This window comes from Marmota monax, unplaced genomic scaffold (assembly GCF_021218885.2).
Source record: "Marmota monax isolate L192 unplaced genomic scaffold, Marmota_monax_Labrador192_F-V1.1 WCK01_AAM20220418_F8-fsc00230, whole genome shotgun sequence".
In the NCBI taxonomy this organism is placed as follows: domain Eukaryota; kingdom Metazoa; phylum Chordata; class Mammalia; order Rodentia; family Sciuridae; genus Marmota; species Marmota monax.
The window spans coordinates 2,002,628-2,030,609 of record NW_026693365.1 but is presented as its reverse complement, the minus strand read 5'-3'; the positions used below and the strand labels follow the sequence as shown (position 1 = coordinate 2,030,609).

The window sequence follows — 27,982 nt, the reverse complement described above, 5'->3', positions numbered from 1 at the left end:
TCACCTCCAGTGGAGGAGGACAGACATTCATCCGATGCTTTCCCTGAAGCCAAGGCCCTAGCAGGCCTTAAGACCACCCTCAAAGACTCAGGGCCCGAGGCAGGACAGGGTCTGACTCCTTCCTCCCCACCACCACTGCGTCAAGGGCTGGAGACCAGCTTACGCTGTGCCCACCCAACCACTGGCTAAGAGAGCAGTGGCTGATCAGAGAGTTGGAGGTACGAGACATGCTTATTTCCCAGGGAGCCCACAAGCAGCTGGATGCTGGCTTCGCACTGCCCCTGCCTCCGGAGGCTGGGCTACTGGGTGAAGGAACTCAGTGCCAAGAGCCTGTGGGGGGCTTCCCTGGCAGCGACCTACAGGAGGGGGAGGATTCACCCACAGCCAGCTCCCCCAGGCTAGGCCCCTGCTGATTCCCCAGAATATACCTCCCCAGGACGTCGGGACCACGGGCCGAGCAGGGCCAGAGAGCAGCGGCAACAATGGCCCCGCTCAGCCCTTGCCTTGGGAGTGCAGCTCAGAGCTGCAGCGTGGAAGTCCACCACCTGCCGGAGAAGGGGGCTGAGGGCGGCCTGAGCTCCTCCAGGGCGCGTCTCGCCTGTGCTGGGAGCAGGATGTGAGGTGTCGGAGACGCACAGGACTCAGCCTGAAGGTCCAGTGGTGACAGTTCTGCGGACCGAGGATGACGAGGGGTGGCAGAATGTGGCCAAGAGCTCACCACGGGGCTGCTACCAGCCTGCCAGCCGCAGACGGGCACAGCAAAGCTGGGAGCTGATATTGGGGAGGCCCAGGCTGTGCCAAAGGCGGAATAGTGACACAGTTAAAGAAAAGTCCTAAGCCGCAATACCTTAGGACGGGGCCTTATTGGAAGTATGGTCAGTGCAGGCGTAGCTAAGACTGGGACGCGCTAAGCAGGGGCGGGAGCCATCCAGCCTGACTGGCATCCCCACAGGAAGACGCCGCGTGGAGACAGAGGCACAAAGAGCAGCCCCGTGACCTCAAAGTCACAGACCGTGTGCTGCCACTGGAAGCCCCGGGCACCAAGGTGGCAGCCACCACCGAAGGAAGAGACAAGGAAAGAAAGGGACGGGACGGGGACGGAACGAGGACAAGGAAGGACCCTCCCCCTGCGGTTCAGGGGCTCGGCTCACACCTACCTTGGTTGTGAACCTCCTTCCTTGACAACGGTGAGAACTGACTTCTGTTGTCTTAAACCACCCATTTGGGCCCTTTGTGACGGCGGCCCTTGCCCACCCAGGCAGACGGCTTCGAGCCCTGCAGCCCACCTGCTCACTCAGACCGTTGCTCGGGCCATGAGCTCGGTCGAGGACACGCGGCCCAAGGGAGGCTCCGGGCGTATTCACCTGGGGGCTCAGGTACTGTGGTGGGGGCCCTGAGAAAGTCCCCAAACGCCCGTTTCGTGCCTACCACTAAAATCCTTTGAGGGGCTCTGGTGGGTCCACTGGATGCTAAAATAGGGGTCTTCAAAGACAAGGGGTCAGGCCTGACCCAGAAGGAAGGGCCAATGGGAATAAAGGGGCAGCTTGTGGCGCTGGTACTCAGTGGTGCTGGGGAAGGGCATCCCAGGATGCCTCAAAGACCAGGTGAGACCACCTGCCCATGAGGGCTCCTGAAGGGTCCCCAGAGCTTTCATTCCACTGGAGCTGCCCCGGTGTTCTACTGGGGCCTCCAGTCCCAACGAAATGAGGTACACTCAAATCCCCAACCTCATGGGCCGCAAAGCCTCGAGTCCTTCCCGGGAGTCCCACGAATTCCAGAAGAGCTCAGCCCACAGCATCCTTGGCTTCTCACACACTGACGTGGCCACAAAGCTCAATCCCTCCCCATTTCTACAAAGGTGCCCCCAAACTCCAAGAGTCTAGAACTTTCCTTCAAGGATCCTGGTGGGCATCCTGGGCCTTGGGGATCCTGCAACCCCTCAGCTCCGCATGCCCCACCCTTCCTCCTGCTGTCTGCCCTCCCACAGGTCACGTGGCAAAACCACCCTTCAAGCCATCTTCCTTCTGCTCCCCCAGGTCCTGGAGTCCACCTGCAGCACCATCGGGCTGCAGGCATTTTGCTGGACACATTCCCTTTTCTCAGGTGCTGCGAGCATGTGTGTGTGTTTTGTGGGTTATTTCTGAAGGTAGGAGGAAAAGATTCCAAGGGAAACCTCCTGTCTCTCAGCCATTGAGGCAGGAGCAAGCCAAGCCCAGGGAAGCGTCACTGTAGATGTGGACGGGTAGGAGGCTGAGGCTCTGGTCAACTCAAAGTTGGAGGACAGAGAGCAGGGCAGCCTGCGCTCCTGAAATGAGAAGGCTCCAGGGCTCCTGGCTGTGCACCTGTGGCTGGATCCACCTGTGCCAGCCGCCCACCTGGCACAGCACCCAGCACAGCCTGGAACCAAAGGGTGGTGCCTGGGACCAGAGGCCAGGCAGGGGCCACACCTTATGACCCTGGGGTGAGTCTGACAATCCTTGCTCTGGACACAAGACAGCCAAGGGCCAAAGCACAACACTTTCAATATACTTTATTAAAAAGTTTCTTTGTATAAATTTCCTAAACATTTTAAAATTATAATTAAACCCCACCCCTCACTCAAAATAAAAACAACAACATTAGAGGAATGCCAAAAATATTCCCTATCATGGCTTGCTTTTAATTCTTTAATTAAGGCTTTGGTCCCAACAGTGCACACAGGTCAGGGGATTCTGCTTTCTTCTAACTAGAGCACTTGTTAGAGGGTTGAGAAGAAGAAATCAGCTCAAAGCCTAATCCAGGAAATTGGGGATGAAAAGGTTGGCTCTTGTCTCTGCATCTAAAGTCGTGCTTAACTAAGGAGGAAATGAACCAAGCGTAAGCAGGTGGAGAAGCTGTGGCGTGGGGTGTGACGCTCTAGGCCACTGGAGCCCCAGGGGGGCTGCACCAGGAATGTTCACACGTGGCCCACGGTGGAGAGCTGTCACAAGTTCCCAGTGCAGACGTCACGGCAGGAGACGAGGAGCGAGGGGTCCACAGACTCATTTAGCACCATATTGACAGACAGGTCGCAAGGCAGAAGTTTCCTCCAGATTCGAGTGTCACTCGAAGCATGAAATAGCACAGTGCCGGGCTCCCCAGAGCTTCTGCAGAGACAGCTGGAAAGGCCACTCCATCTCAGAGGTATGCGTCGCGCCAGCGCTTAGGTGCCAACCACGTCGATGACTCCAGGTTTGGTGAGCACTGAGCGTGGGGGAGAGAAGAGGATGGGGAAGCACATCACTGACCAAGAAGGACGTGCACTCACCAGGACATGACCCCACAAACTCTGCTGTTCACCCCTTCACGCTGCCTGTTCAGGAACGTCCCTGGTACCCCGTGACCTGCTGGGCTGCAGCCTGGGGCTGTCTGTGCCCTCAGAGTCCACACTCCCTCCCCAAGTCATCTACCTGGATTTCATGCCCATTGTGCACTGACCCCAGGCCTCTGCCCGGCTGCTTAATTCAAATACCAAGTACGTTGCCCAAGGGGATGGACATATATTGGATGGGCCCAGAGGCAGCATTGTTATTTGCAGAAAGTGAGATTACTTAAAGATAAGACATGGGGGGATTTATCTTTGGTGTTATTTCTAATTGATCATGATATTATTTTTCTCATAAACATGTTTGGTGCAATATGTTGAGTAACGGGGACTTGGTAACATTTCTGAAGAGTGGTAAGTAGTTGGCCATGTGTCTCTCCACTGGCAAAAAAAAAAAAAAACAAGTATGTTTCTAGAAAAAAAAATGTAATTTGAAAAATTAAATTCACAGAGGTTTGTTTGTAAAATTTTAAATTGTGCTTATTCTGTATCCTTATCTGAAGATACAGTTTATCTTTTTTCATTTGTATCACAATCACTGTAATTCAAATATTCCTCAAGGGGCAGTTATCGACCTGGCTCTCTTATTTGCGGCAGCCAATCACAGAGAATCACTTACCATGACCGCAAACTTTTTCACATTGTTCCTGTGATTCAAAGTTGTTCTCGTTCCCGCCACAGCCTCCGAACCAGAACCTGGCGCAGTTCTTGGTGCCTGGGTCGTAGTACCACTTGAGGTTGAAGTCCCTGCAGGTGCCTATCTCCATGGGCAGCTTACATATATCTGCAGTGACAGGAGAGAAGGGCCTCCATTAGGCTCCGGTGACCCCCACGGCCAGGCTGCAGTCTAACCAGAACACTGGGCCAAGAAAACAGGTCAGTTTCCACGAGGAAAAGCCCCTTCCCCTGACTGAGCCTGTGTCCCCGCTGACATGGGGACAGAATAATCACTCAGCTTTGCAAGGAATGAACAAAGCTTCCCCATGGTTCACGGACGACACTGGAATCCCAAATGCTAGCTCTCCTCCTCGGAAACTGGAAACAAGATGAACGGCTGATCCTCTTCCCACTCACGAGACCACTGACTCCCTGATTCCTTCTATGCTAATTCCTCAGAGAAGAAACTGATTTAAACCATGTGGAGCTTCCCATTCCTTGGGAAAACGGCATTTAAATAACAGCTCAAAAATAAAGCTACTCACTTCACTGCGAGCCAAGTAGACTGGAAATCAAAGGCAAAGTGGGAATGAAGAACCTGTAAGAATGTGCGTGTGCTCACACACGTGTGCAGCTGAGCTTTTTCGAGACCTGCCAAATCAAACAAGTTCAAAGAACTACCACTGAGCAGAATTCACCACCGTGAAGACGCCACGGAGGAGCATTCTTCCTCCTGCTGAGGAAGTCAAGCAGGCCACGGTCCCTCCCGGCCTGCAGAGGAGAGCTGCCAGCTCAGGCACACTCCGATGTCTGTTTACAGAGTTCTCTGGCAAACTCCAGAAGAGATACACGGATGTCAACTGTTATCTGAAAGTTTGAAAAATGTAAACCTCCTTTGGACAAAACTCCCTGGGGTGGATGAAGCTGCGTGTTTGTGTGAGTAGCTCATGAGCCTAAATCTCCCAGCTCTGCCCAGAACAGCGGCCATCCCACTGTCCTTGATCCCCAGCGAGGCACAGCTGTAGGGTGGGGGCAGTGTGGGCATCTGCAGTTGTGACCAGCACAAGAGGGAAAAGAACCCAAAGTCTCGGGGTTGCCATCAGATCTTGGGTCAGCTGTGATGCAGCAGACTCTAAGCTGCACAGGACGAGGCTCAGAATTGTCTCCAATGACCCTGGCTGCTGAGGGGAGGCTGTCCCGCAAGACTGAGGGCTGCCAGCTCTTCATCCACACCTCCCAGGTGCAGACCCTTTCAGAGGTGGAGAGAGCCAGGGGCCACACCGAGAGCTTTCCAAGGCCCAAAGACGCAGAATAAAATGGCGACAATTTACAACAACCACCTTCTTCCTCTCGAATGTGCCAGGGGCCTCGAGGGTGCTGTGCAGGGAACTGGGCAAGGCAAGACTGCGGATCACTGGACAAGCTCTCCGCTCACCGCGGGCGCCCCGCAGGCCTGAGAGCCAGGCCAGCTGTCTGCCGGGCCTTTCTCCTCTCCTCCTGGAGGATGCCCCAAATGGCGCACATTTATTCACAATTTAAAAAAGAAAGAAAGAAAACCAAATACCCTCGGGGAGCATCTGGCCTGAGCACTGCAACTGATGGTCACACTCCGAAGCAGAGACGGACAGACCATCTTGAAGACAGCAGCTTCTCTTCAACCAAGTAGAGCAAATATTTACAGCTGTTTATCTGAACTTGTGAGGTTCAGTTCTTTCAATTATTATTAAAAGTCAGATTTTCCCCCACCACTTCATCTTGTGCTAAACAATGATCTATATCCACAGTGGAACTTGGCTAACCAAATACTGTGTTTCATCAGGACTAAGAAATCTTAATTTTAAGATGCAATGCTATTTTATGTTCCCAGAATACTACCAGCCAGGCAGGATATGTGGTCAGTTGTAAGTCACATTTCAGTTTCAGAAGTGTTACAATGAGGGGAAACGTGCACCTTACAGTCAATAAAATAAGTAAAAGATGGGTGACCACAAAAATAAGAGCTCCTCCAGAGCTGTATGATTGGCCCGGTGACGTCTGCTCGGACAAAACGTGACCAGTTCACAGACTGCCAATGTCTAGAACAAGTAACACAGAATGTTAATTATTTTGGTGAGTTTCTGTGTTGGACTCTTCCTTAACTCATATGGGTAAGCCAATAGTTTAGGACTCTTTTTGTAATATTGCATAATGTAAACTTCCTGGCTTTGATTTTGTTTGGGCACCTCAGAGAGGTGCCTTTGGTAACATCTAAACTTCTATACAAAGCCTCCTTAGCCAAAATTAGATGAGGGAGGGGAGAGGTGGCAACAAACCCTAAAACCAAAATTGACAGCACATGGTACTGTCAGCTGTCCTGGTGGCAAAGCCTGAGGCTCGGTGCCTGGTATGAACTCTCCATGCTCTTAGGCTGTGACGCGAGTGAAAGATCTTCCCATCACCTCTAGCTAATGGCCATATCTGCAGGCAACACATGGACCCCAGGAAAGGGCTGGGGTGTGACTTTTTAGGTGCTGAAGAAAGCAAAAGGTAGAAAGGGATTTTTTTGTGTTGGAAGGAGGAAGAGAGTTAATTTTACTTTGTTTAAAATTTAAAAATACAAGTTTTGCTGGGCACAGTGGCACGCACCTATAATCCCAGCGACTTGGAAGGCTGAGGCAAGAGGATTGCAAATTGGAGGTCGGTCTGAACAACTTAGTAAGAACCTGTCTCAAAATAAAAAATACAAAGGGCGGGGATGTGGCTCAGCCGTGGGACACCCTAGATTCAATCCCTAGTACTGCAAAGAAAACGTTAACCATTTCAAACAGAATCATGTAGTACTGCGAAACCTAGGATCCTGAATGGCAGGTAATGGGACTGTTGTCCCCCTAGTGGAACCAACCCTTGTCGCCAGTCAGGGTCTTACACTCAGGGTCTTGCAGGCAGCCATTTCCCTCTAGACCAAACAGGGCCAGGCCTTATGTGGGAGACAAAGAATCCCGTAGCCACTCTGTCCAACATATGTGCCTGTGTCTGTCAAATTCTCCATAAACAGGCATCTCTTGGGTTGGGGGTATAGCTCAATGTAAAGCTTGTATTTAGCTTGAACTCAACCCCTAGCATCAAAGCAAAAACAAAATTCTCTTAAAATGTGGCTTTTGAAACAGGAAAACGTTAATATACGCAATGGAAAGCTCGAATATTACTGTTGGTCATCTCCTTCCCCTGAATTAGATACCTAGGGCCAGGGCCTTTCATTTCATTGTGTTCTTGCCCACCAATTTCTAAATGGACTCAAACATGGGTCCAACATGGTAAACTCTGGCAAAAATGCAGGTTGTCAGGATGGAATCTTTTATTCATGGAAGTAAAGAATTGCTAACATTTCACACGGAGAAAGAGACACACCTTTGTGAATCTAAACTGAGTTTGTAATAGGTTAATGGTCCATAAGATAAAATAAATTAAAATGCATGCATGTCCATTTGGAAAAGCTGGTTTTAAAACTTAATTTTGCCTGAGATGTTTAGAAAACACATCTTGGAGAAATAATGCATATTGTGATCATTAAATAATTGGATACAAATTGTACCTGCAACTATAGAGTGTAGTTACTCTATTTTTAAAGTTATTTAATAAGGAGTGATTAATTGACACTCCCTTCTTCAAGTCCAAAAAGTATCAATATTATTAGAGTATTTTACTTCGGCTGGAGAAAGTGCCTAAGAGGATAAGCCGGGCAGGGGACGAGGCTGGGGGAAGGGAAAACCAGCTTTCTTCTCTTTAATTCTAGTTACCCCTTCCTTGCTGCTGCTGTCCATCTTGGATTTCAATCATTTTGAAGTAAACATCCAATTACTTTAATTCAAAAAAAGCTCCCAAGAGCGGCATGCATGCGTAGGCACACCCAATGATCATGGCCAACGTGAACTGAATACCTTCTCCCGGCAGAGCGCAGTTCTACCTCTGTGCGGGCTGCAGAGATCAATGGTGCAGGGCCTTGCTCTTAAGAAAGGCAGGGGGGCTTGCATCTGCATGCTATCTGAGTGGGAAATTCACACGAAGGCACGTGCACAACACACGTGACATGGTCAGAGAACACGCGCTTGAGTGACGGGACCCACCAGTGTCAAGGGTTCAGTGTGTCAGACGCCCTGCAGCCTGAGGGAAGCCCAGGCTGCCATCTCAACACCTCTTCTCTCTCTATCATGTGGGGAGGAGGTGCCTGCGTTGGGAGTCTGGCTGGAAGACAGTCTCCTAGTTCTGAAACTTGCAACTCTACCAGAAAAAACAAAAACGGCCCCACCAGATTTGTGTTTCAAGATTATGTTGTGTAGGTTAGCTCAGCACTGTTTATCCATGCTGATCCTTCTGGACCACACATACGAGAACCAGAAACTTCCACAGGCTTGCCGACTTGTGGTTACTCCAAGTCATGTTCTCTCAATGAAGCAAAAGTTTGCGAGACATTTTACAACCTCCACTACCAGGGACGGAGTCAGCCCTAGGCTTGGGGTGGGGGCTTGAGACTTCAGCGCCTCGGAGAGTGCACTGGATCTGCCCTGTTCATGTTTTGGAGGAATCTGGTGTATTCCTTGCAACTTCCCTTTGAGGTCAATCCTCTTGTCTGGGAAGCCTTTGTGGGGCTCAGAAACTGGAGCTGCAGGACAGGGACAGTGGCTCCTTGACAGTCCTTTGATGCAGGACTCAGGAAGCTGCTTATGAACAGAAATCAAAACTTGAGTCTTCTCCCAGCCCTACTGACATCACATGTGCCTACCTCCAGCTTCTTAGCTTGAGTTGAAAACCACAGCATTAAAATCTTTTGTCCAGTCTTTTTATACAATCTCTAAGAAGCTAAAACTTTATTACCCCATCTACTAGAACACCTGGCTTATTTCCATAAGTTTATAGTGAGGAGAGAATGTCCTAGTTTTCTAGCAGCCTTTCCTTTTAAAAGGTGAAAGAAGTTTAAAAGGCACGTGGCCATTCTGACGGACCGATTGCTCAACTTGTCTCCAAAGGCAAACTATAATTCAACAGTATTCAGTTCTGAAAGTAGGTCACTTATCAGCTCTTATTAAACTCCAGTGTGTAACAGCCACAATTCCCGCGTGACTCAGTGACCCTCCTAGTAACTCTGTGCTTGGCATCTCTACAGACGGTCCTGTATGCGGGGATTGTGAACATGCTGGTGTGTGTGGACACGGGGAAGGTCTGTCACTGGAAGAAAGCACTCTGACAGGAGGCCTCCACTGCCCAGCAGCCCCAAAGAGGCAGGTGTGGAGGAGTTACAAAATGCTCAGAACCATCTAATTTGATTTAAATAGATGAAATGGGATGCATCCCCTACAGAAGCATGAGGTAGAGAAATGAGCATCATTTCAGAGACTTACAGTGGAAAGAGTAAAATGAGGAATATACAAGACAGATCCAAGAACCACACAAGATAGTTCAGAATAATAAAGTGCTGTTGCTTCTCTCAATGCATATTAAATCTATGCCACCTGCTGACTTCTCACACAGCCTCAGCTACTCCTAAATCTAGCACAGCATGAAACCAGCCACAAACACCCTCCCCTCCATCAGAATTCATTACAGAAGTACCCATTGTAACCCGAGATGGTCCTCCTCCTGAATGGGGTGATACAGCAAAAGTGATTGAATTGTTCTCGTATGTTCCCATATGTAGCAGAAACTTATGCTTTGGGGTCTGTAAAACAATATCACACCTAAAATCCCATGGAAGACCACGGGGTAGGTCTGCTGGGCCAGCAGGCCCCTAATGACACGGTCAGTGACCGTAAGGTTCTGCCTCAGAACCAGGGACTGGTCATGGGCCAAGGTGACAGCAAGGTCATAAAAATAAGAACTAGGGGGCTCAGGCTTCTCCCAGTGGAGTCTGGCACTGTTTTTATGTTAGTGCCAAATCTTTTGCTGCATACACTTAGGCAAAACAGTGACCTCTTTAGTGATCATCTCTCAAGGACAAACAAGGCCAGCAACAGCTGTGTGTACCCAAATCATGGCTGCCCAGTCGCCGATAAATGTTAGCTGAGCGGCACACCTGGGCTCAGGCACCCGAGAGAGCAGGACACGAGAGCAAGCCAGGCTGTGTGCTCAGGACCTGGGACCACAGCACCCCAGGGGTCACGTTCAAACCCAGGCATCTCACGGCTCCAATCTGGACCATCCTGTTTTCTCCCAAGCAGTTTCATTTATGGGAGTGAATCATGGAGGGGACAAAGCCCTCTCTTCACACCACCATAGACCACCATCAACTTGAGTCTCCAACGAGGCACAGAGGATTCGGCCTGGAGCCTTAGAAGCAACTCCCACCCAATTTCCTCTGCAAATCTGGTGGCAGGCAAGGTACAGCTTCATTTACAGCTGGGAACATGCAGACTGACACCATCTGGGCCTCTCAGAGCCAACTTGGAACTTTCCCCGTAGAGGTCATGGGAACTAGACCCAGGGAGAGGAGCTAGAATCAAGACTTTGAAAACTTTAAAATTCTTGGAAGAATTCCCCGAGTGTCCCCAGAGCACCTCATTTTTGTAGCTTACCTGTCTCGGTAAGAGCCAAGGGTTCTGTGTTCACCATTAGATTGATGGTTGCACTAGAAGCTGACCTTGCTGATTGTGGAGGTGGAAGTGGAGGCTGAGTTTTCTCTGTAAAAGAAAAATGCATGCAAACCTAGGCAAACCAGAAACCAGCCACCGAGAACTCCGCAGCAATCCAGGCACAGCGGCCTTCAGGGTGGGCCACTGAAACGGGATTCGGAAGTCCCCATGTGCTACTTATGCTGTGGTCTGCAAGGTGACATGGGTTACCAAGCAGGTTGAGGAAACCCTCTCATCTCCCACAAACCTCTTCCACGGCATCCAAGAAAACCGAAGGCCAGGGTTGGGCAGGTCTCTGACTCCTGGGGATGCTGAGCCTGACCAGTGGTTGCCAAGGGGAATCACCCCCCTCCCCCTGTGATCCCCCCTCCCCCTGTGATCCCCCAATCTGAGTCACACTGGCCTGAAAAGAAGAGGGGCCTGGCCTGCTCCCACCTCCCTGGAGCAGTGGAGGTCAAGAGGAAGGAACTCAGAAAGAGAGAGAGAAGGGCCCCTGGGTTACGGCTGGGAAGGCAGTCTTCAGTGATGGGCAGGAGCTGGCAGAGCATGAGACTGGTGGGCCAGGGAGGCAGAGGCTGCTGGCCTCGCTGCCCTGGGAGCGAGTCCTCATAGTCTCTCCATTGCTCCCTAAGAAGGTAGTGACTCGCGGCTACTTTCCAGGGCCAGGTGGGGCAGCAGAGACCCCCACCTTAGCAGGCTGCTCTCAGGCACAGAGAACCTGGTTTCCTCCGTGCAGCAGCCAGAACCCAAGAGCCAGAGCACATTCACATGGAACCACCTTTTATTCTGTTGCTCTATAAACTTAGGGTGTAACCAAAGCACCCTGGATTCTTATTTTTCCATTTAAACGTTGCTGATACTTCAGGATAGATGCCATCACAATTGCTCCCTTCTGTCCCACTGGGTATCCCGGGTACAAAGCAGGCTGCCCATGAGGCCACCTGTACTCACTTGTACTGAAGCTTCCTTGGTAGATGGCTTTGACCTGTGACCGCAGGTAGCAGACCACCACCACATGGTAGGTCTGCCCGGCCAGCAGGCCCCCAATGACGCGGTTGGTGACTGTGAGGTTCTGCCTCAGAACCAGGGACCGGTCGTGGGCCAAGGTGACAGCAAGGTCATAAAAATAAGAACTAGGAGGCTCAGGCTTCTCCCAGTGGAGTCTGGCACTGTTCTCGGTGATCTCAGATACCTGGACTTCTCGGGACGCCTTAGCTGAAAGACAGACCAGAGCAGAGCATGGAGGTAAAGAATAGGGCCGTGCGACTGTGCCACCCAGGCGAGGAGGACACCTGAAAGCCATGAGTCAGCACAATCGATCTGGAAGTTGAACTAATTTCTCCTTCAAGCTCCTGAGAAATACTGTCACACTCAGCATGCGTGAAACATGAAGTTCACTAACTAAGAATAATTAAAAGTCTCATTACTCACCAGCAAGGTGCATAACCTCCTTTTGAAAATCTCCATTGTTAAGGGGATACTTTGAAAATGCAAGATCTGGAGAGCTATAGGAAGACGCTCAGGACAAAATGAGCCTTGCCATTTAAAATCTAAGTCATGGAACTTTAGGGCATAGCATAAAATTCTGTTAAAGGGATCTCTGCTTCCATTCTGCTCATGAACTGAAAGCAATTCCCACCTTTCCTGAGCACATACATTCTGCCTCATGTTCCTCTACAGGGGTGACTTTCTTAGCATCTTTTAGCATCGACTTTGAGGAAGATAACCCACACACGCTGGGCGCCTCGAACCCAGCTACCTCTCATACCTGTCAGAGTCGGACACGCATCTTTACTATGTTTAGAAGGAGCTTGCAGGTTAGTCTTTGGGCAAGGATGATCACCCAGATCCTAATCAATACCTAATATTGCCACAATGCACAGCCTGAGACCCTATTCTGTGACCATATGCCTCACATCAGGGACAAAGTTTACGATCACCAAGGGGATCACCAACCACATTCCGACTGCAAATCGGCCTCCAAGGGCACCCTCAGAGGGGCCTGGGAGGGTGTAGCAAGGCAGCCCCAGCTGGGCTTCTTACCCACGGGCTTCGCAGCAACGGGCTTGGTGGCAGCTGGCTTGGCCTGGGACCTAGGAGCCTCGGGCTTGGTGGCTGCTGGCTTTGCAGCAGGGGCAGGGGGTCTCACAGCTGCAGATTTCACCGCTGCCGCTGGCTTAGCCACCACTGCAGGTCGGGCCGTGGCCGGCTTGGTGGCCACAGGCTTGGCAGCCGCGGGCTTGGCAGGGACAGGTCGTGCAGCAGCTGGCTTAGCAGGCGGCAAGTTCACAATGGTGGCTGGTTTTGTTGTGGTGGTCACCGGCTTTGTTGTGGTCACTGGCTTCGTTGTGGTCACTGGTTTGGATGTTGGACTTGAAGTAACATTATTTGGAATGTTTCTGTTAAAACAGATTAAAGGTTACTTCCACCTGTAACTTTGCATGTTATCTAAGTAGTCGAAGACATCGACCCAAGGATCTATGGGAAATGTGCTGTTTTAGCAAAAATGCTTGCCCTATAGTTTTTTAGAGATTAGGCATAGGATTGCACATGTTCAGAGTTTCTTAATTTTAGAATTTGGGACACTAATAAAAGATATTGAATGGCATCTAAAAATAGAATCCTTAAAAATAAAGCTTACATGGTACTATAAGAACATCTGACATCTTATTTTCAATTCATTTTTAAAAGACAGAAATAAGATATAAGAGAATAAATATTAACAGTGTTCTAATTATAACACTTAACAAACTGAAACATACATTAAAATTAAATAAAATTAGTAATTAGCTATTTTCACTGTAAAAAGGTGTCCATTCATCAAAATGCCACGTTGAACTAGAAAGTTATGAGGTCAGCATATAACGTTTTGCTCCTATGGCTCATTGTTGGCTGAAAATGTGTGTATCTTTTGTTTGTATCAATTTTTGTGTATGTGTACAAAAACTTGCAACAGTGGGCTGGGGCCGTGGCTCGGCGGTAGAGCACTCGCCTAGCACGTGCAAGGCCCTGGGTTTGATCCTTGGCACCACATAAAAATAAATAAATAAAATAAAGTTATTGTGTCCAACTACAACTAAAAAATAAATTTAAAAAAATCTACAACAGCATCAAACAATGCAACAGCACAGATCCATGCTTCATTCTTGCTTTTAGATGAAAATTCAACTACTTTACAGCTGTATCATGCTACAAATCATATGCAGGATATTTTCAAGCTGATATCATAAAAGTACAAATACTGTTACTTTGTTCATTCAGTTTTCCTAAAGATGAGTCAGTTGAGCCAACTTTAGAGGTTATTTCAGAAAAAAATGGGGTCCATGAAAAGCTGAAGAGTAGATAGAGCCTGTGAACCTGGATCCGGCTGGGCCGGCATCCCAGTGCCTGGGGAGGGTCGTAGCTGCCTTGGTCATGACTTTCAGCTTACTAGGCAGGGATTTGGCACCACTCCCTCTGACGATGGGGGCAGGAGCTGAAGGACTTACAGGGTGATAGAGAGAAGGGTCTGCAACAGAAAGAGGTGGCTCTCCCGTACCCCCAGGTCAGCTGGGGAACTGACATTCGTTTTCCAAGGATGGTTTCACTTCTCATCTGGTGCAAAGAACCTCCACCCCCACTTAAGTGTGACATACTGTGGCAGTCCCTTAAGGAGCACAAATAGCTGACACCCACATGAGCTCAGCTCCTGCAACCATGTCCCCCTCCACCCCACCTAATCCTCTCATGTGGCCACGTTCTCCTCCTCTCTGTTCCTAGAGTTGGCACCAGAAATGGAGCAGGGCACGGGCCATGGAGCAGGTCCACGAGCCACAGCACCACGGTACCGTGGTCCTCCAGTCTCCCAGCTCTCGTTCCTCTTCCTGGAAGGCATACATGTTGCCTCCCAGGGCTGCCACCTCCACACGCTACTGCAGCATTAGTGATTGTAAGATTATTATGATTATTAATGCTTTGCTTAATACTTTTTTGTATTTAGTTCTTACAAAATCCTATCACACAGGGCTGGGATTGTGGCTCAGTGGTAGAGTGGTTGCCTAGTATGCATGAAGCACTGGGTTCAATTCTCAGCACCACATAGAAATAAAAACAAATAAAGTAAATGTCTATCAACAACTAAAACATATTTTTTTAAAAAAAAGAAAAGAAATCCTATCACACCAGGTACAACAGACTGTTTAGACATACGGCCTCGAACATCTACCTTCTCTGTGTCCATATTCTGAATAACGTGACACGCCAGGTCCCCTCTTGGCCTAGTTTTCCACCTTTAAATCTAGGCCAGTTTTTGGACATGGGTTTTGGCTAACAGATGGGGTAGAAGTCAGCAGTGTACCAGGTCTCTTAGGTTTCAAGACTCTTGGCACACTGCCACCGACTTTCCATGGTACTGGCCTGGTCACCTTATGAACAAACAGGCTAGCCTGCTGGAGGATGAGAGACCCATGGAACAGAGCTGAACCAACCCAATGGAGACCATTCTGGACCTGCCAGTCCATATCTACAAATGGCACACTCAAGAGCCCAGCAGAGACCAGAAGAACCACCCAGCTGAGCCCAGCCAGAATTCTCAATGAATTAAATAATCACTGCTGTAAGCCATTCCACTGAGTTTTGGGTAGTTTGTTATGCAGCAAAAGCTAACCAATATAACAAATTCTTTAAGAACATCCTACATTACCTTTGAGACGTCCTACTATCTGAATGTCAATGTCCTCCTCCATAAAGTTAGAGGATGGTTGGAGGACCTCTGCATTCCACCTATAGCACCACAATTTTTTCAAAAATAATTATAATCACTTACACTTGTTTGTGACCAAACTTCATAGCAGTTGCTGGTTGGTCCCCTTGGAACCAATCACACTGTTTCCTAATATCTGGGGACAAGTAAAAAGCATTTTCACCTAGAGAAAAACAAGAAAAAATATTTGAACTGCACATGAGTCACATGGAAATTAAAATCAGTCTGATATGACTAGAGATAATGCTTAGTCGGCCATAAATATTTATCAAATTAATTGGTTCTTCCAGACAAGCTAAGCCCAGTGACGTTAACCATTAAGGGTGATGGTACTAGATTCATACCACAGCTCAGGCCAGTATGTTCTATTTGGTATTTGAGTGATTGGGTTAAAGATGGTATTCACTCAATGTGAGGAAGAAGACAGGAATAGAAGAAAACTCATGAGGAGAGCTTAGCAAGTTCCAAACTCCAAACATCAAATTATAGTCCAATTACAGTTAATATTTTCTCAGAGCTTTGCTCGATAACACTTTTGTTTTTAACCTTCTGAAGACAGGAACAGCAATCCCTGGGTGGACGTGTGGCTTTCCTTTGCTTCACGTTTCCCTGGTGTGTTCTGGAGAAAGGCCTTTACAGACTGTCCCTTGGACCATAAATATTCAGCGGGGCCCTGTGTGTTCAGACTTTGCAGATCCCCCATTGGGGTGATACACAGCCTCTGCTTGTTTGACTATGCATTGTACCAGACCCACCAAAAAAATGACCAGTGGTCCAGATAACAGATGGCCCAAGTTTGGCATCCAGGTTCACCAAGCACAGGCCTTGGGAGAGGGAGTACCCACAGTGAGCTGGGGCAGACAGGGTGAGTTTTGATGCATTTGATAAGAAGGTGGGGGAATATTCTAGGGAGGAAGATCCCCAGTGGCAAAGATGCAGGGGAAGCAAGCGAGGCTTGGTGGCTAATCCCAGATCAATGCCCCCCACAGGATACACTTCTTTAAGGCATCAGCTTATTGGGGCATGCATAGTGAATGTCTGCTTGACCCCCGTGCCCACCCAGCAAACCTCTGGAACACCAATAGCATCTTACGGCAAGGAGGTCCCCATCAAATTTGGGATTAAAAATGAGTAAATGAGGACCAGGACTGTTGTCTGTGTGTCCCCTGCTGACGCTGGCTCCTAAGAGCATTTCTAGCATATGACAGGCATCACATCTACTTGTTGAGCAAAGGGACACGTGCATGTCAGCACACTGGTATCTCTCCTGTGGCTACCTGCCTGCCCCAGTGGCCTGGACTGTGGGGCTAGCACAGAGCGTGGCCAGACAAGTGCTAGGCTCTGCAGGACTTACTGCTGACAAAGGACGGCAGCAGCCTCCCAAAGCGCATCAAAGGCTCCTCGTTGAGCTCAGTCGACTTGTCCACTAGTTTGAAAAAGACGTCGTTGGGCTCGCTGGCAAAGCCATACACCTCCTTGACGTTCACCTTCCTGCCAATGCCCAGGACCACAAAGAAGTAGCCCTTGCACTTGGCCTGGAGGACGGCTCTCTGGGCCTCCTCCAGCTGCTGCTGCTGCATCTTGCCCGTCAGCATCAGCACCACGATCTTCAGGTCCCGGGGGTTGGGGGCACTCTCAAAGACGTTCTCTATGGTGTACTGGATGGCACTGCCCAAGGCCTGGGTCCCCTGCAGTTGTGTCATGCCCCTGCTCAGGAAGTCCAGCAGCTTCTCCTTGGAGCCGTAGTCCGTCAGGGAGAACTCCACCCGCACAGGCGGCACGCTGGCGTTGCTCACAGACTCGAAGGGGGCTTGCTGCACGACGGCCACCCTGGCAAAGTGCTGCGAGGCCTTGGGGTCTGGGCTCAGGTCCAGCTGCCTGACCAGGTAGCCTATGTACTTCTTCATCTCGTTGAACTGGAACAGAGTGGTGGCCTCTGAGCTGTCCAGGATGAAAGCCAGGTCAATGTCCTCATCGCTGCCTGCTGCTCTCCTGTCCCTGAAGGCTGGCCTCCAGCTGCCAAATCCGCAGGAGGGGTCGATGTTGCAGATGTCTGGAAAGAAGCGTGGCAGCCCACTTATCCTGGGCTCCCGCAGCCCCGTGGGCCCCTCGGCTGGGAGTCTGGGTACTCAGAACTGCCACCCAAGACGGAAACCTATTATCTCTCAACTTGATTGTGGCCAGATATCAGCTCTCACCCCCTAAAACTCATTAGAAGAACAAATCAGTAAAGTACTCCCTTTATCATCACCAGACCATCATTTCAAACGAAAAGGGAACATTATCTCCATTCTTAGCCATTCTTTGAAGAAATAGGTTCTGAAAGGTCACTTTAGCCAAACATTTTAATCCCAGATTTTAAGGCTGTAACTGGAATGGGGCCACCTTCTCCTCTGTCTCCCTCTAGAAGAGAGGCTCTGTGTGGGGAGGTCCACTTTAAATAAGGAGGCCCCTCATCGGCATTTACATTGGCCCCCAGGAGCCTCTTAGTTTAACTCCAGCGCTTCAGACAGCTCACAGTCTCACTAGGAGGTCCCCCGTGGCTGTGGTCCTGAATCGCCGTGGATAGACTTTCCCCTGGAGAAGACCTTACCCAGGCAAACATGGCAGGTGAGCACGTTCTTCAGGAAGTCCGTGAGGTCCCTCCTTGCAGGCAGGACGAGGGCGTGCCCCACCGCTGTGTTGTTGATCTGGTTTAAACAAAAGGAGAGATGCCTGGTATGGGAGGGTTGGTGACAGGGAACTATTTGAATGTATAGGAATAAATCCAAGTCACATCAGTAGACCAACTTCCCAGGGGCTCAGAACCTTCCCACCTGGGTCGGGGGAGGGGAGCGGCGCTGTCCGAGAGGAAGGCACAGGGCTTGTTCTAAGGGATGGGCTGAGTTCAGTTCCTCCTCCTGCACCTTCTGCTGGGCCTCATGTGAAATTACTCAACCTCTCTGGGGTTCTGTTTCTTCCGCTATAATACAGGGTTAGTGGTACCTTCCCGTTAATGGAGTTATTTGGTGGATTAAATGAGATAATGTAAGTCAAACGTCTGGTGTGTCCTCTAACAAATACCGGGGACTTAGATATTGGATTACTTTTAGCAACAGCAGCAGTTGGCAAATGTGAGCCCCATCCGGTCCCCACCCTTTGAGGCTTCTATAGTGACCAAGCCCACAGGAAATCACTCCCAGAAGGGAAGAGCTCTGCCCATCACAGTGGCTGGCGTGCAAATTGTCACTACTCATCAACCTGAGTGAGAGAGTGAAGGATAAAGGAAGAATCCTTTCTTCACCTTCCAGAAAAGACTGTCAAGAATCACATGTGCGCCAGGTCACTCTGCCCACATAGGGAGGGGGCATGAAAAGGGAACCCTCACACAAACACAGTTCCAACTGGACCCCGGGCCCAGTGTCCTGTGCTCAAACTGGCCCACACAGTCCCGCAGAATAAGGCACGGAGGGACGGGGGCCATGGCCCACTGTCCCCTGCCCATGCATGCAGAGGACAACAGAACACCATGTTGAAGAGAAGACACTGGACACCATCACCCCAGCCTCCCCTTACAGGAGAGAGACCTAAGGCCCTGTGAGGGCAAGCAGGCCAGGATGGGACCAGCACCAAGGCCCCCCGATCCAGGTCAGGGGCTCCTGCCTTTCGCACCCCTTGACCACATGCTTTGGACAGACCCAGCAGAAGTGGCCCTGGATAAACATTAATTCATCAATTACAGCAAGTCAACGTTAGTATCAACTGGGAAGGGCACATGTCCCAGAGGCGCAGGGAAGGTTGGCCTGGCCGTGCACACAGGGAGTGTTTCCAGGTCCCTTGAGGAAGGGACACGGCCACACCACCCTCTTGGGAGGCAGAGGGAATCCGCCAACACTGACGCTGGACTCGGTGACGAGGCCCAGAGCCTCACTAGCAGGTCAGAGCTGCAGACCGTGAGGAGGGACCTGGAGGGGTGGCTGGCGCCGCGCCGGTGCCAGAGCCTCGTACACCTCCCAGAAGTCCTCAGCTTGGCCTCACCGGGACGCAAGTCCACCCTGGAGAGCGGGGTGTGCTGAGAAGCTCCCCGGGGCGGGAGGAGAGGGAGGCCGCAGCGGCCGCGGAGCCCAGACCTGCAGGGCGTTGACGAGCTGCCGGTCCTCCTGGCTCGTGAGGAACAGCGGGGTGATGCCCGCGTCCGAGAGCTTGAGCACGGCCTCCCGTAGCTGCGGGGAGGCCCTGGTGGGCTTGTTGCTGAAGAAGACGGCCACCTTCCTCATCAGGAACCCACTCCTCACACGCTTAAACGTGTTTCTGGCCACGAAGGACATGGCTGTCTCCAGGCTCTGCTGCTTGGAGGTCAGCGGCACCTGGAGGTTCCTGATGCTCTCCAGGAGGACGGACTTCTTCCTGGAGTCGGCAAACCTGATCTCTGTGGTCACCTCACTGTTGTAGGTGACCACGGCCACACGGGCCCCCCTGGGGCAGTTGCTCTCCGCAATGGTCAAGCCGTCCACCACCTTCAGAAGAACGTCTCGCATCCCGCTGAACGTGTCCTGGGTGACCCCCTCAGAGGTGTCCAAAGCAAAGGCTAGCTCCGTCGGGAAGACGGGGCATTCCAGGGGCCCTGTGGAGAGGGGCGGGTTGGCAAACAGTACTCACTGGGAAGGGTCCTCCTCTCCTCAGAAGAAAGTGGCACCACCGCAGTCACTTACCATAGCAGCAAGCTAGAAAGGCAGAAGGAGAAGAAATGGTGAAGGGCACGTCTATGGCTTAAGGGTTCAAAGGTAAAGATACACGTGTCAGGGCCAAGGAGGTCTGCACTTACGGCATTTGTCTTTGATGCTCTGGACAAGGGCACATTGCTTTAAAAGAAAACGGAAGAGTGTGTGAGGAGAGCGGGAGCAAGGCCGGCAGGACAATGGTTTGCTCTGGACGCATGCAACTTACGTCAATGGAGTCGCCTCGATTGCCTTTGTGACCCTGTGAAACCAAGGGAGGACAGGCTGAGAGGCGCAGCTGTGGTGCGGATGTGGCATTCAGAGGAACTGCCTTTGGCCCACGCTAACGTGACGGGAGCGAGGCAGACCCTTGGTGACCTTGGCCACTCCAGCCGCTCGCTCTAAACTCGCCTTGATCGCTCGGACAGCACAGCAGAGAAGACCCAGAACAGCAGTGCGTCCCTTGGGGGGCAGCCTGGCTTGCAGAGTAGCTGCATACCCTCATCCTAGGGGCCGGTCACCCATTAATGGCCAGTCCACACCTGAGCCTGAGCCTGGATACCCCTCTCCCGAGAGGAGAGCTTGCACACAGAAGCCGGGGGGGGGGGGAGGCACCGCTAAACCATCCCAGGCCCTCGGTGTCCACAGCCTCCCATCTCGACTGGACTGTCCCCACCCACCCCCGGCTCTAAGGACAGAGCTAGGCTGCCTCAGCAGCTCACCCCAAGGCCTCATACCCTGATGGCCACCCTGCTCCACCCAAACAAGGCCCTTCATCTGTCCCTCCAGGAGTCACTTTTACAACCCAAAGTCACCTTTTCCATTCACCTGTGAACCTCATCAATTTCAATACAGAAACAAAGTAAAATAAGGACACAAAGATATTAGTAATAGAGTCCTCCTGGCTCCTGGTGGAAGCATGGCTAGTGGCTTCTCAGCCACACATCTGGAGATCCCATGGAGATTCAGTGGGCAAAGGGAGACCCCCCACACCAGGACCTGACGCAGGTAGACCACCTCCATGAGATGCAAACAAGACGCACTGACTTTGCTCTTGTTTTCCCCTCACAGGCCGATATCAGGAAATTATAAAGGCAAATCACAGCGTTCCCTGGACTGCAGAGAACCACAGGAAACACTTGCTTTTGGTTTATAGGCTGGGGATCAGATCAGGACCTGGTGCATCCTCAGCATAGGCTCTGCCACCTAGCCACACCCAGCTCCGAGGAAACAGGTTGTTTAAAGTTTCTTGTTATTCCAAAATTCAAAAGTTCTTTTCCCCATTATAATATGACAAGGGCAGTGTTTTTTCAAAAAATAACAAAACCCAGCCCATTCTTGTGAGGAAAACATGAGGGAGTCTCTAGGGACCCATGGAAAGCCCTCAGCCTTACCCACCCCTGGGCTCAGGTGGAGCTAGATGGGTACTTACGGATGGTCCCGGGTAGCCAGGGTCTCCCTTCTGTCCGACGGCCCCCGGAAGTCCTGAATTTCCCTAGAGTGGGTAGAACAGACCCTGCTCATTCCCAGCTCCTGCAGCCGGGAAGGATGGTGAAGGCAATCGACCCAACATCCCACAGCCCCACTGAGTCCCCACTCAGGGATGCAAACGCCCCACAAGTCAAGTGCAGAACAAGGGACCTGGACACTGGAGTCAGTTCGCATGACTGTGTTCTCTGGCAGGTTCAGGTGGGACAAAGGCTTGCCCGCCAACCAACCAAAGCGTTAGCTCGAATGCCCAAGAGATTCAGTAACCGCAAATGAATTAGAGGATCTCTGGTGTGGATGACTGATCGTGCTTCCAACTCCACCTTGAGTAAAAATGCCTCACTTGACTGTCTTCGCTGACCACGTTTACAGCGCCATCACCCTCACTGCCCAACTGCACTGCAGGCTGGAGATAAGTCTTAGCCATGTTCGCCTCCGCCTAGAGCATGGGTCCCTAATTCAAGACCCGGTGCAGTCTTAGGAGGGCAAGGAAAGTCCACTAAAGAGAGAAATCCAGATCCGGGAGCAGCTAACAGAAGGGGAGGCTCATCAGCCAGTGCTGCAGAGCCTGTGGTCCAACCAGGAGCCCTCGTAAGTGGCCCCGACACCTAGCGAGCCCTGCTGCCCCACTGTCCGGGGCCCTGGCCAAATGTGACTGCACGGACTCCCAAAGTCCCCTGACTTGAGCCTCCCTCACGCCCCACTGGGGGTGACTGGGGGCTGGGCACCTTGAGGCATCCTAGGGGAGGGGGCTCTGAGGACTGCCCAGTGAGCAGGAGGGCAAGGAGGAAGGTCGCAGACCACAGCCCCAGGGGGCCATGAGACACTGGCCTAGGACCTGGGGCTCCTGCTCTTTCACCCCGTGCTGGCACTGGCCAGGCCCAAGGGAAGGGCGATTTCCCAGGCCTCGGCAGTTAGTGATGCTGTTCTGCACGTAGCCACTCCCAGCCGCGGCCCAGGCCCAGGCGAGCTCACCCTTCGGCCTCGGATGCCTTTGGGTCCAGGTGTTCCAGCTCCCCCCGGCTCACCAGGGACTCCCTGGAAGAGAACCAAAAAATAGCACATCAAGCTCTGGAACAGAAGGTCCAGCTGGGGACCGTGGGCAGGACTGCCGTGAGGCGTCTGGACCACACTCTCAGGACAGCCAGGTGCTTAGGGGCTGGCTTCTCGAGGGCTGCCAGCGTCCTGGTGGCACTTGCTGACAGCCTGGGTTATTTAATCAGCAGTGACAGTATCCCAGAAGCTACCACATCTTACACTCTTACTCCAGGGAACCTCACAAGCGCTGTGCTGTCACCTCCTTGTGCTAGAAGAGGGAGTACCCCGGAGAGGGTGGGGTCTTTCCCAGGGAGGTGGAGTGAGTATGTGGCGACTGAAGCCAAGATGATGTGCTTTTTGGTTCACAGACACACGGACTCCTGCAAACCCAGGGAATATTTACCTTTGGTCCTGGGTACCCAGGGAATCCTCTTTCTCCCTGTAAAACACAAATAAGTGGCTCAATATTGGGTACCAACTTAAAATCACCTAAAATAAATTGACCTTGAAAGAAAAAAAAAGTCTGTAGAATCATCAAACATAAATATCTATCACTAAAATACAATAAGATTTAAACAGAGAATTCTCTAAATCATGAGACAACAGGGACTTTTCCAGAGCCTCGCAGGACATACTTTTTTGCCTCTGCGTCCTTCACTGCCAACTCCATCTCGCCCGTCATCTCCCTAGAAGGAAAAGAGAACATCACTGCCGGTGCCCCTGTGGGCACTGAACAGCCACCTTGGCTGCCCTGCTGCTGTCCTGAGCAGACAGTCCCTGAGGCCCTGAAATGTCCCCAGACCAGGAGCAGGAGAAGGAATGCTTCCCACCCTCCCCCATCCTACAGGTGTGTGAACAAAGCCATGTCCAGAGGTGGAGGGCACAAAGGACCTCTTAGCAACCGGGGGCAGAGGACTGCGAATATGGAGAAGGACGAATACTCTGAATGAGCAGCTCGCCCTCGAGAACTGCAGCCTGCAAACATCAAGTACTGTTGGACGCAGAGCTCAGCAAACCAGGGAATCCTAGAGTTGGAAGGAATCTTGGGGCCACCTCACGAATATCATCCAGGAGTCTTTGAGGCTACCAAAAACAGGGATAATGAACCCGACTCTCGGGCTCTCTTGGCTCCCCCTCTCTGAGCCCCTTCCTGTCCTCCCAAGGCACCCTGTCCAGATGACTCTCCTTCCAAACGCCTCCTCCCCATGCCCAGCACCTGTCCCCAGCCCTCTCCTGTGGGACATTCAGAATGGGCACCGTCAACTCCTCCAAAAGCATCAGAACAATTTATATGAAATCTACATTGATATATCTAAAACATATTGGAAAATCAACACTTCAATAATTTACAATTTTAAATAGACACCAAGAGCTAAGAGAAATCACCCCAAATGTCCGGAAGCAGACTCAGGGAGAGGTTGCTTTCAGTGATTTGAATAGATCTTAAAGTCTGATTTTTTCCCCTCTGCTTCTGAAACTAAAAGTAATAGAAATAGGATTTTTTTTTAACTTCAATTAGCCAAAGACAAGAAACACGAGAGAAATATTTTAAAACTTGGGGTTCATAACGTCTGACGCGCATGGTCTGTACAGAGTTTTCAGGTGCAGTGACTCATTTTAGAAAATTCCGAGTGAATTATAGGTTTCCTTTTCCTACATAGAAATATACATGACAAAATCACTGTTAGTGAGACTTGGATGAGTTTAGATAACCTTCTCAAAAATGAGTGATGATGATTTCTGTTCCTAGGATGTCTCATTCAGAAGAAACGCTCTCCCTCGGACGGAGACCTTACCTAATCCAATCCCACGTCAACCCAAGCACCTGAACTTGTATGAAGGAGAGCTCCAGCAGGTCAAGTGTGTGGGGTCTAAAGCTGCTTCAAGCTCTGGAAAACCCCGCCTTCACCTAGCAGAGAGGCTCCCGCACTCCCTCCCTCGCCAATTAAGTGAGACATTTTGAAACTTACTGGCTGTTTACAAGCAGCAGATTCCAGGATTTTCAGTCGTATCCCCAGTAATACAAAAAGCAATGCCCAGTCGCCTCCCGTGGGAACCGAGGTCCCAGCTTCCCTACTGCCCCAGAATCAGCAGCGCACAGAGTGCCCGGGCCTTACCGTCTCCCCGCGAGGGCCGCGGTTCCCGACTCCTCCCTTTGGCCCTGGCTCTCCAGGCTCGCCCTGGACAGGAGAGGACAGGGGGGACGTGGTGAGTGAGGCTGGGGCGCAGTGCTCCAGCCCTGCTGCTGCTCGGCCGCTGTCCCCCAGGGCCACTGGAAGCTCAGTTTCTATGAGGTCATTTATGATTGCAATGAGCCAGGCGCAGAAAGACAGACCCCAGTGTCTTCCCTGATGTGCAGAAGCCATGAGAACAACTGAGAGGAGAGCAAGCCGTGGTCAGGAGGCTGGGAAGGTGCAGGGGACGGAGAGGCTGAGCCACAGCAACCCAAGCGATTGGAAAGGGGAGTGCGTCCTGGTGTCGTGTGGCACAGGAGGTGTCCAGCTTCAACCTCATTGTACATCTCCAGAACACTGGAGGAGTCAGTTCAAAGGTTCCCACCACGAAGAAACACTGTGCACTGTATACCCACATCGAATATCACAGCGTACCCCCAATACGTAGTTATTATACGTCAATCTAAAAAGTCACACGTATTGTTTAAAACTGCCGCATTCATATGTGGAGCATGAGAAAGAGGTCAGAGGGTTGGCGCTTATTCTCCCAGGGCATGGGAGCAGGCTTCTGGGGAAGAAAGAGTCCTTTTTCTCAAAGCCGACAGAGGCAGGTGCTCAGCCTTTTGTGGCACAAGTCACCGGGGTCTAGGTCTCTATGACTTCACAGTGCACAGAGCTGCTGCGTGTGCTCTGCCCACATGTAAAAATCGTGGCGCCCTGTGGTACTGAGACCACGCAGAGCTGTGCCCAGCTGCTCTGGGGAATCAGAGGACACTGCTCCCTCAGCTTGCGTCAGGCAAGAATGGACCAGATTATCAGCCAGCGAGTGGGGGGGCTTGGTCAGGAGAGAGCAGCCCACTGGGCAGGTCGTGGTGAGCGCAGTGATGGGGCTGGTGAGGCTATCCGCAGGGCAGCACGGAGGAGGAGCAAACTAAGCAGACAGAATCTTCAGTGAGGTCGAGGGGACATGTGCCTCCACCCAAGTCCCCGCCCTCGGAAAAGCTCTTCCTTGGTCCAGACAAACCTTTCTTCCTAGGGGACCAGTTCTGCCACGTTCTCCAGGAGCCCCAGCAGGACCTCCACTTCCCTGTGGCACAAGGAAAGGGGTGTGTCACGAAGGGGTCACCATCCAAGCCCACGGGCCCCTGAACCCCAGCTCCTTCCTGTGTGGAGGTCAAGCCCAAGGGCAGGTGAACTATGCTGCCTACGGATCCCAAGCCCTTGACGTTCAAAGGTTGACGTGCACAGAAATGGTTGGTGCCAGTCTCAAATATCAGCATGATTGGCCAGAGCCCTTGGTCAGGACTCCTGCGTGTTGCAGCTAATTCACATGCAAATGTTAGTTTCCCAACAAGCCCCTGACTTTATGGGACTGTGTTTCCCCTTCTACGTTCCACCCCACAATGAGCAGCTGGTATCCAGAGGTACTTAAGTGTCTGCTGAGTGAATGGGTAAATCAATGAATGAAAGTAAACCTTACAATGGGTGCAGCCTACCCAACCCAGCAACGGCCCTAGAGGAGGTGTGGGAAGCACAGACTAATGGATGCTTCTGGGCTGTTGGTAACTTCAATTATTTGGGCAATTTTGCACCTGTGCCACTTGAATTCTTGGTAAACCAGAAGTTCAACAAATGTTAAAAAAAAATACAACCCAGAAACTTAAAAACTAGTTATTTATCCATTCTCAAGTGATAAAGGACTTTCTAAGCAATGACTGACAGCTGTCACCGAGCGGCCTCCACCACCACACACTCCTGCACACCTGGTAGCTACACGAGCAGGCCCACCAGCTGACCAGCCACGGCCACGTCCTGCAGCCAGTGACGACGTGGCTCCCTGCCTATCATCTCGGGCATGAGAGAAACCTGAATGGGGTGGGGTCCTAGCACTGGAGGCCACCCAACCATGGCTGAGACACATGCTGACACCTACGGTCACAGCAAGCTCACGCCTTCTGCTCTGAACTGGAGGTGGAGGGACCCCACACTAAGAGCTGAATTAGAGGGGCTCTCTCTGGGGGCCCAGCGTGAGCTAACAGTGGCACATTGGCTTATCTACTGATTCTAGTAGATCTGATCAGATTTTATCCAGTTCCATCCTGAGGCACTTCCTCCCCCGTTTGCCACCCAGGGCTCACATTTGGGAGAAACAGAACAGGACGTAGAAGTCACTGGATCACTAAGAAATGGGGTCTCGTTTCTCTCACTGAGAGGACCGAAGATAGACCCAGGGTTTGTGTTGCAGTCTAGAGTTGAGGGACAGGCCCACCTACAGTCCCATCACACATGAAGTCCCAGCCTGGCCAGGTTCTGGGCTATCTATTTAGCTAAAGAGGGGAGGTCAGAGGGAGACACTTACCCGAGGTCCAGAAATACCTTGCTCCCCAATCAGGCCTGGAGGACCAATGGGACCAGGTAGGCCCTGAGGAGTGAAAGACCACTGTAAGTCCTGCTGAGGGGACTGCCTCCGAGGAGACCCATGTGACCTTTACGCACAGTCACCAAAGGTGGAGACAACCCAATCACTCAACAGTTGACAAACAGAACCACTGTGTTACGTCCACACAGTGGAACATTATTCAGCCATGAAAAGGAATGAGATTCTGGCACATGCCACACATGGATAAAACTCAAAAATCTTTTACTAAGTGAAAGGTACCACACTCAAAAGTCACCCATGAAATGATTGCATTGATAAGAAATGTTCAAAATAGACAAATACATAAAAACAAGCACTGGTGGTGACCAGGGGCTTGGGGGCTGACTTTGTACAAAGTCACTTCGGGGGCTAATAAAAATGCTTGAGACCACTGCACAAGACTGAAGGCACATCGTGCCCCCAACTGCACATTGTCAAATAGCCAATCCTGTGTGCATACCACCTTGATCTTAAAACCACGAAACACCAGGGAACCGGGACAGAGTCACAAGCCTGTGACCGCAGGAGCACCCACCTGCGCGCCTCTGGTGCCCTGCTCTCCCTCGAAGCCGGGCTGGCCTGGACCGCCCCTGTTGCCCTTTGGGACAAGAGAAGAGGAGTCAGCCTGGCTCACAGGGCCACAGGGAAACGCAGCTCTCCCAGGCCAGATGACAGACAGGGTCACCTGGGTCACCCCAGGACGAGACACCACACACACGGCAGCCACCTCTGCACGTTAAAACGTCTCTCACCCTGCCTCACCTGACCCTCAGGAGGGCTTTGTGAAATGAGGACGCTTTAGACCCACGCCTGTCCCACGCCT

At 51.3% G+C, this 27,982-nt stretch overlaps 1 protein-coding gene across 1 annotated transcript in view; it reads right to left on the bottom strand.

Annotated features, from left to right (window-relative positions):
• Nucleotides 1-2,513: 2,513 nt before the first annotated feature.
• Col6a3 (collagen type VI alpha 3 chain) overlaps nucleotides 2,514-27,982 on the bottom strand; it is a 78,970-nt gene continuing 53,501 nt past the window's right edge. The window contains exons 25-44 of the mRNA XM_046456915.2: nucleotides 27,695-27,757; nucleotides 27,100-27,162; nucleotides 25,765-25,827; nucleotides 24,684-24,746; nucleotides 23,202-23,252; nucleotides 22,970-23,005; nucleotides 22,504-22,566; nucleotides 21,473-21,535; nucleotides 20,270-20,302; nucleotides 20,148-20,184; nucleotides 20,035-20,046; nucleotides 19,453-19,946; nucleotides 17,937-18,033; nucleotides 16,698-17,396; nucleotides 15,407-15,506; nucleotides 12,646-13,001; nucleotides 11,554-11,817; nucleotides 10,546-10,650; nucleotides 3,963-4,127; nucleotides 2,514-3,222 (exon numbers count right to left, since the gene is read on the bottom strand). Of these exons, the coding sequence (XP_046312871.1) occupies nucleotides 3,182-3,222; nucleotides 3,963-4,127; nucleotides 10,546-10,650; nucleotides 11,554-11,817; nucleotides 12,646-13,001; nucleotides 15,407-15,506; nucleotides 16,698-17,396; nucleotides 17,937-18,033; nucleotides 19,453-19,946; nucleotides 20,035-20,046; nucleotides 20,148-20,184; nucleotides 20,270-20,302; nucleotides 21,473-21,535; nucleotides 22,504-22,566; nucleotides 22,970-23,005; nucleotides 23,202-23,252; nucleotides 24,684-24,746; nucleotides 25,765-25,827; nucleotides 27,100-27,162; nucleotides 27,695-27,757 (2,868 nt within the window). The 3' untranslated portion in view covers nucleotides 2,514-3,181. The remainder of the gene's footprint in view (nucleotides 3,223-3,962; nucleotides 4,128-10,545; nucleotides 10,651-11,553; nucleotides 11,818-12,645; nucleotides 13,002-15,406; nucleotides 15,507-16,697; nucleotides 17,397-17,936; nucleotides 18,034-19,452; nucleotides 19,947-20,034; nucleotides 20,047-20,147; nucleotides 20,185-20,269; nucleotides 20,303-21,472; nucleotides 21,536-22,503; nucleotides 22,567-22,969; nucleotides 23,006-23,201; nucleotides 23,253-24,683; nucleotides 24,747-25,764; nucleotides 25,828-27,099; nucleotides 27,163-27,694; nucleotides 27,758-27,982) is intronic.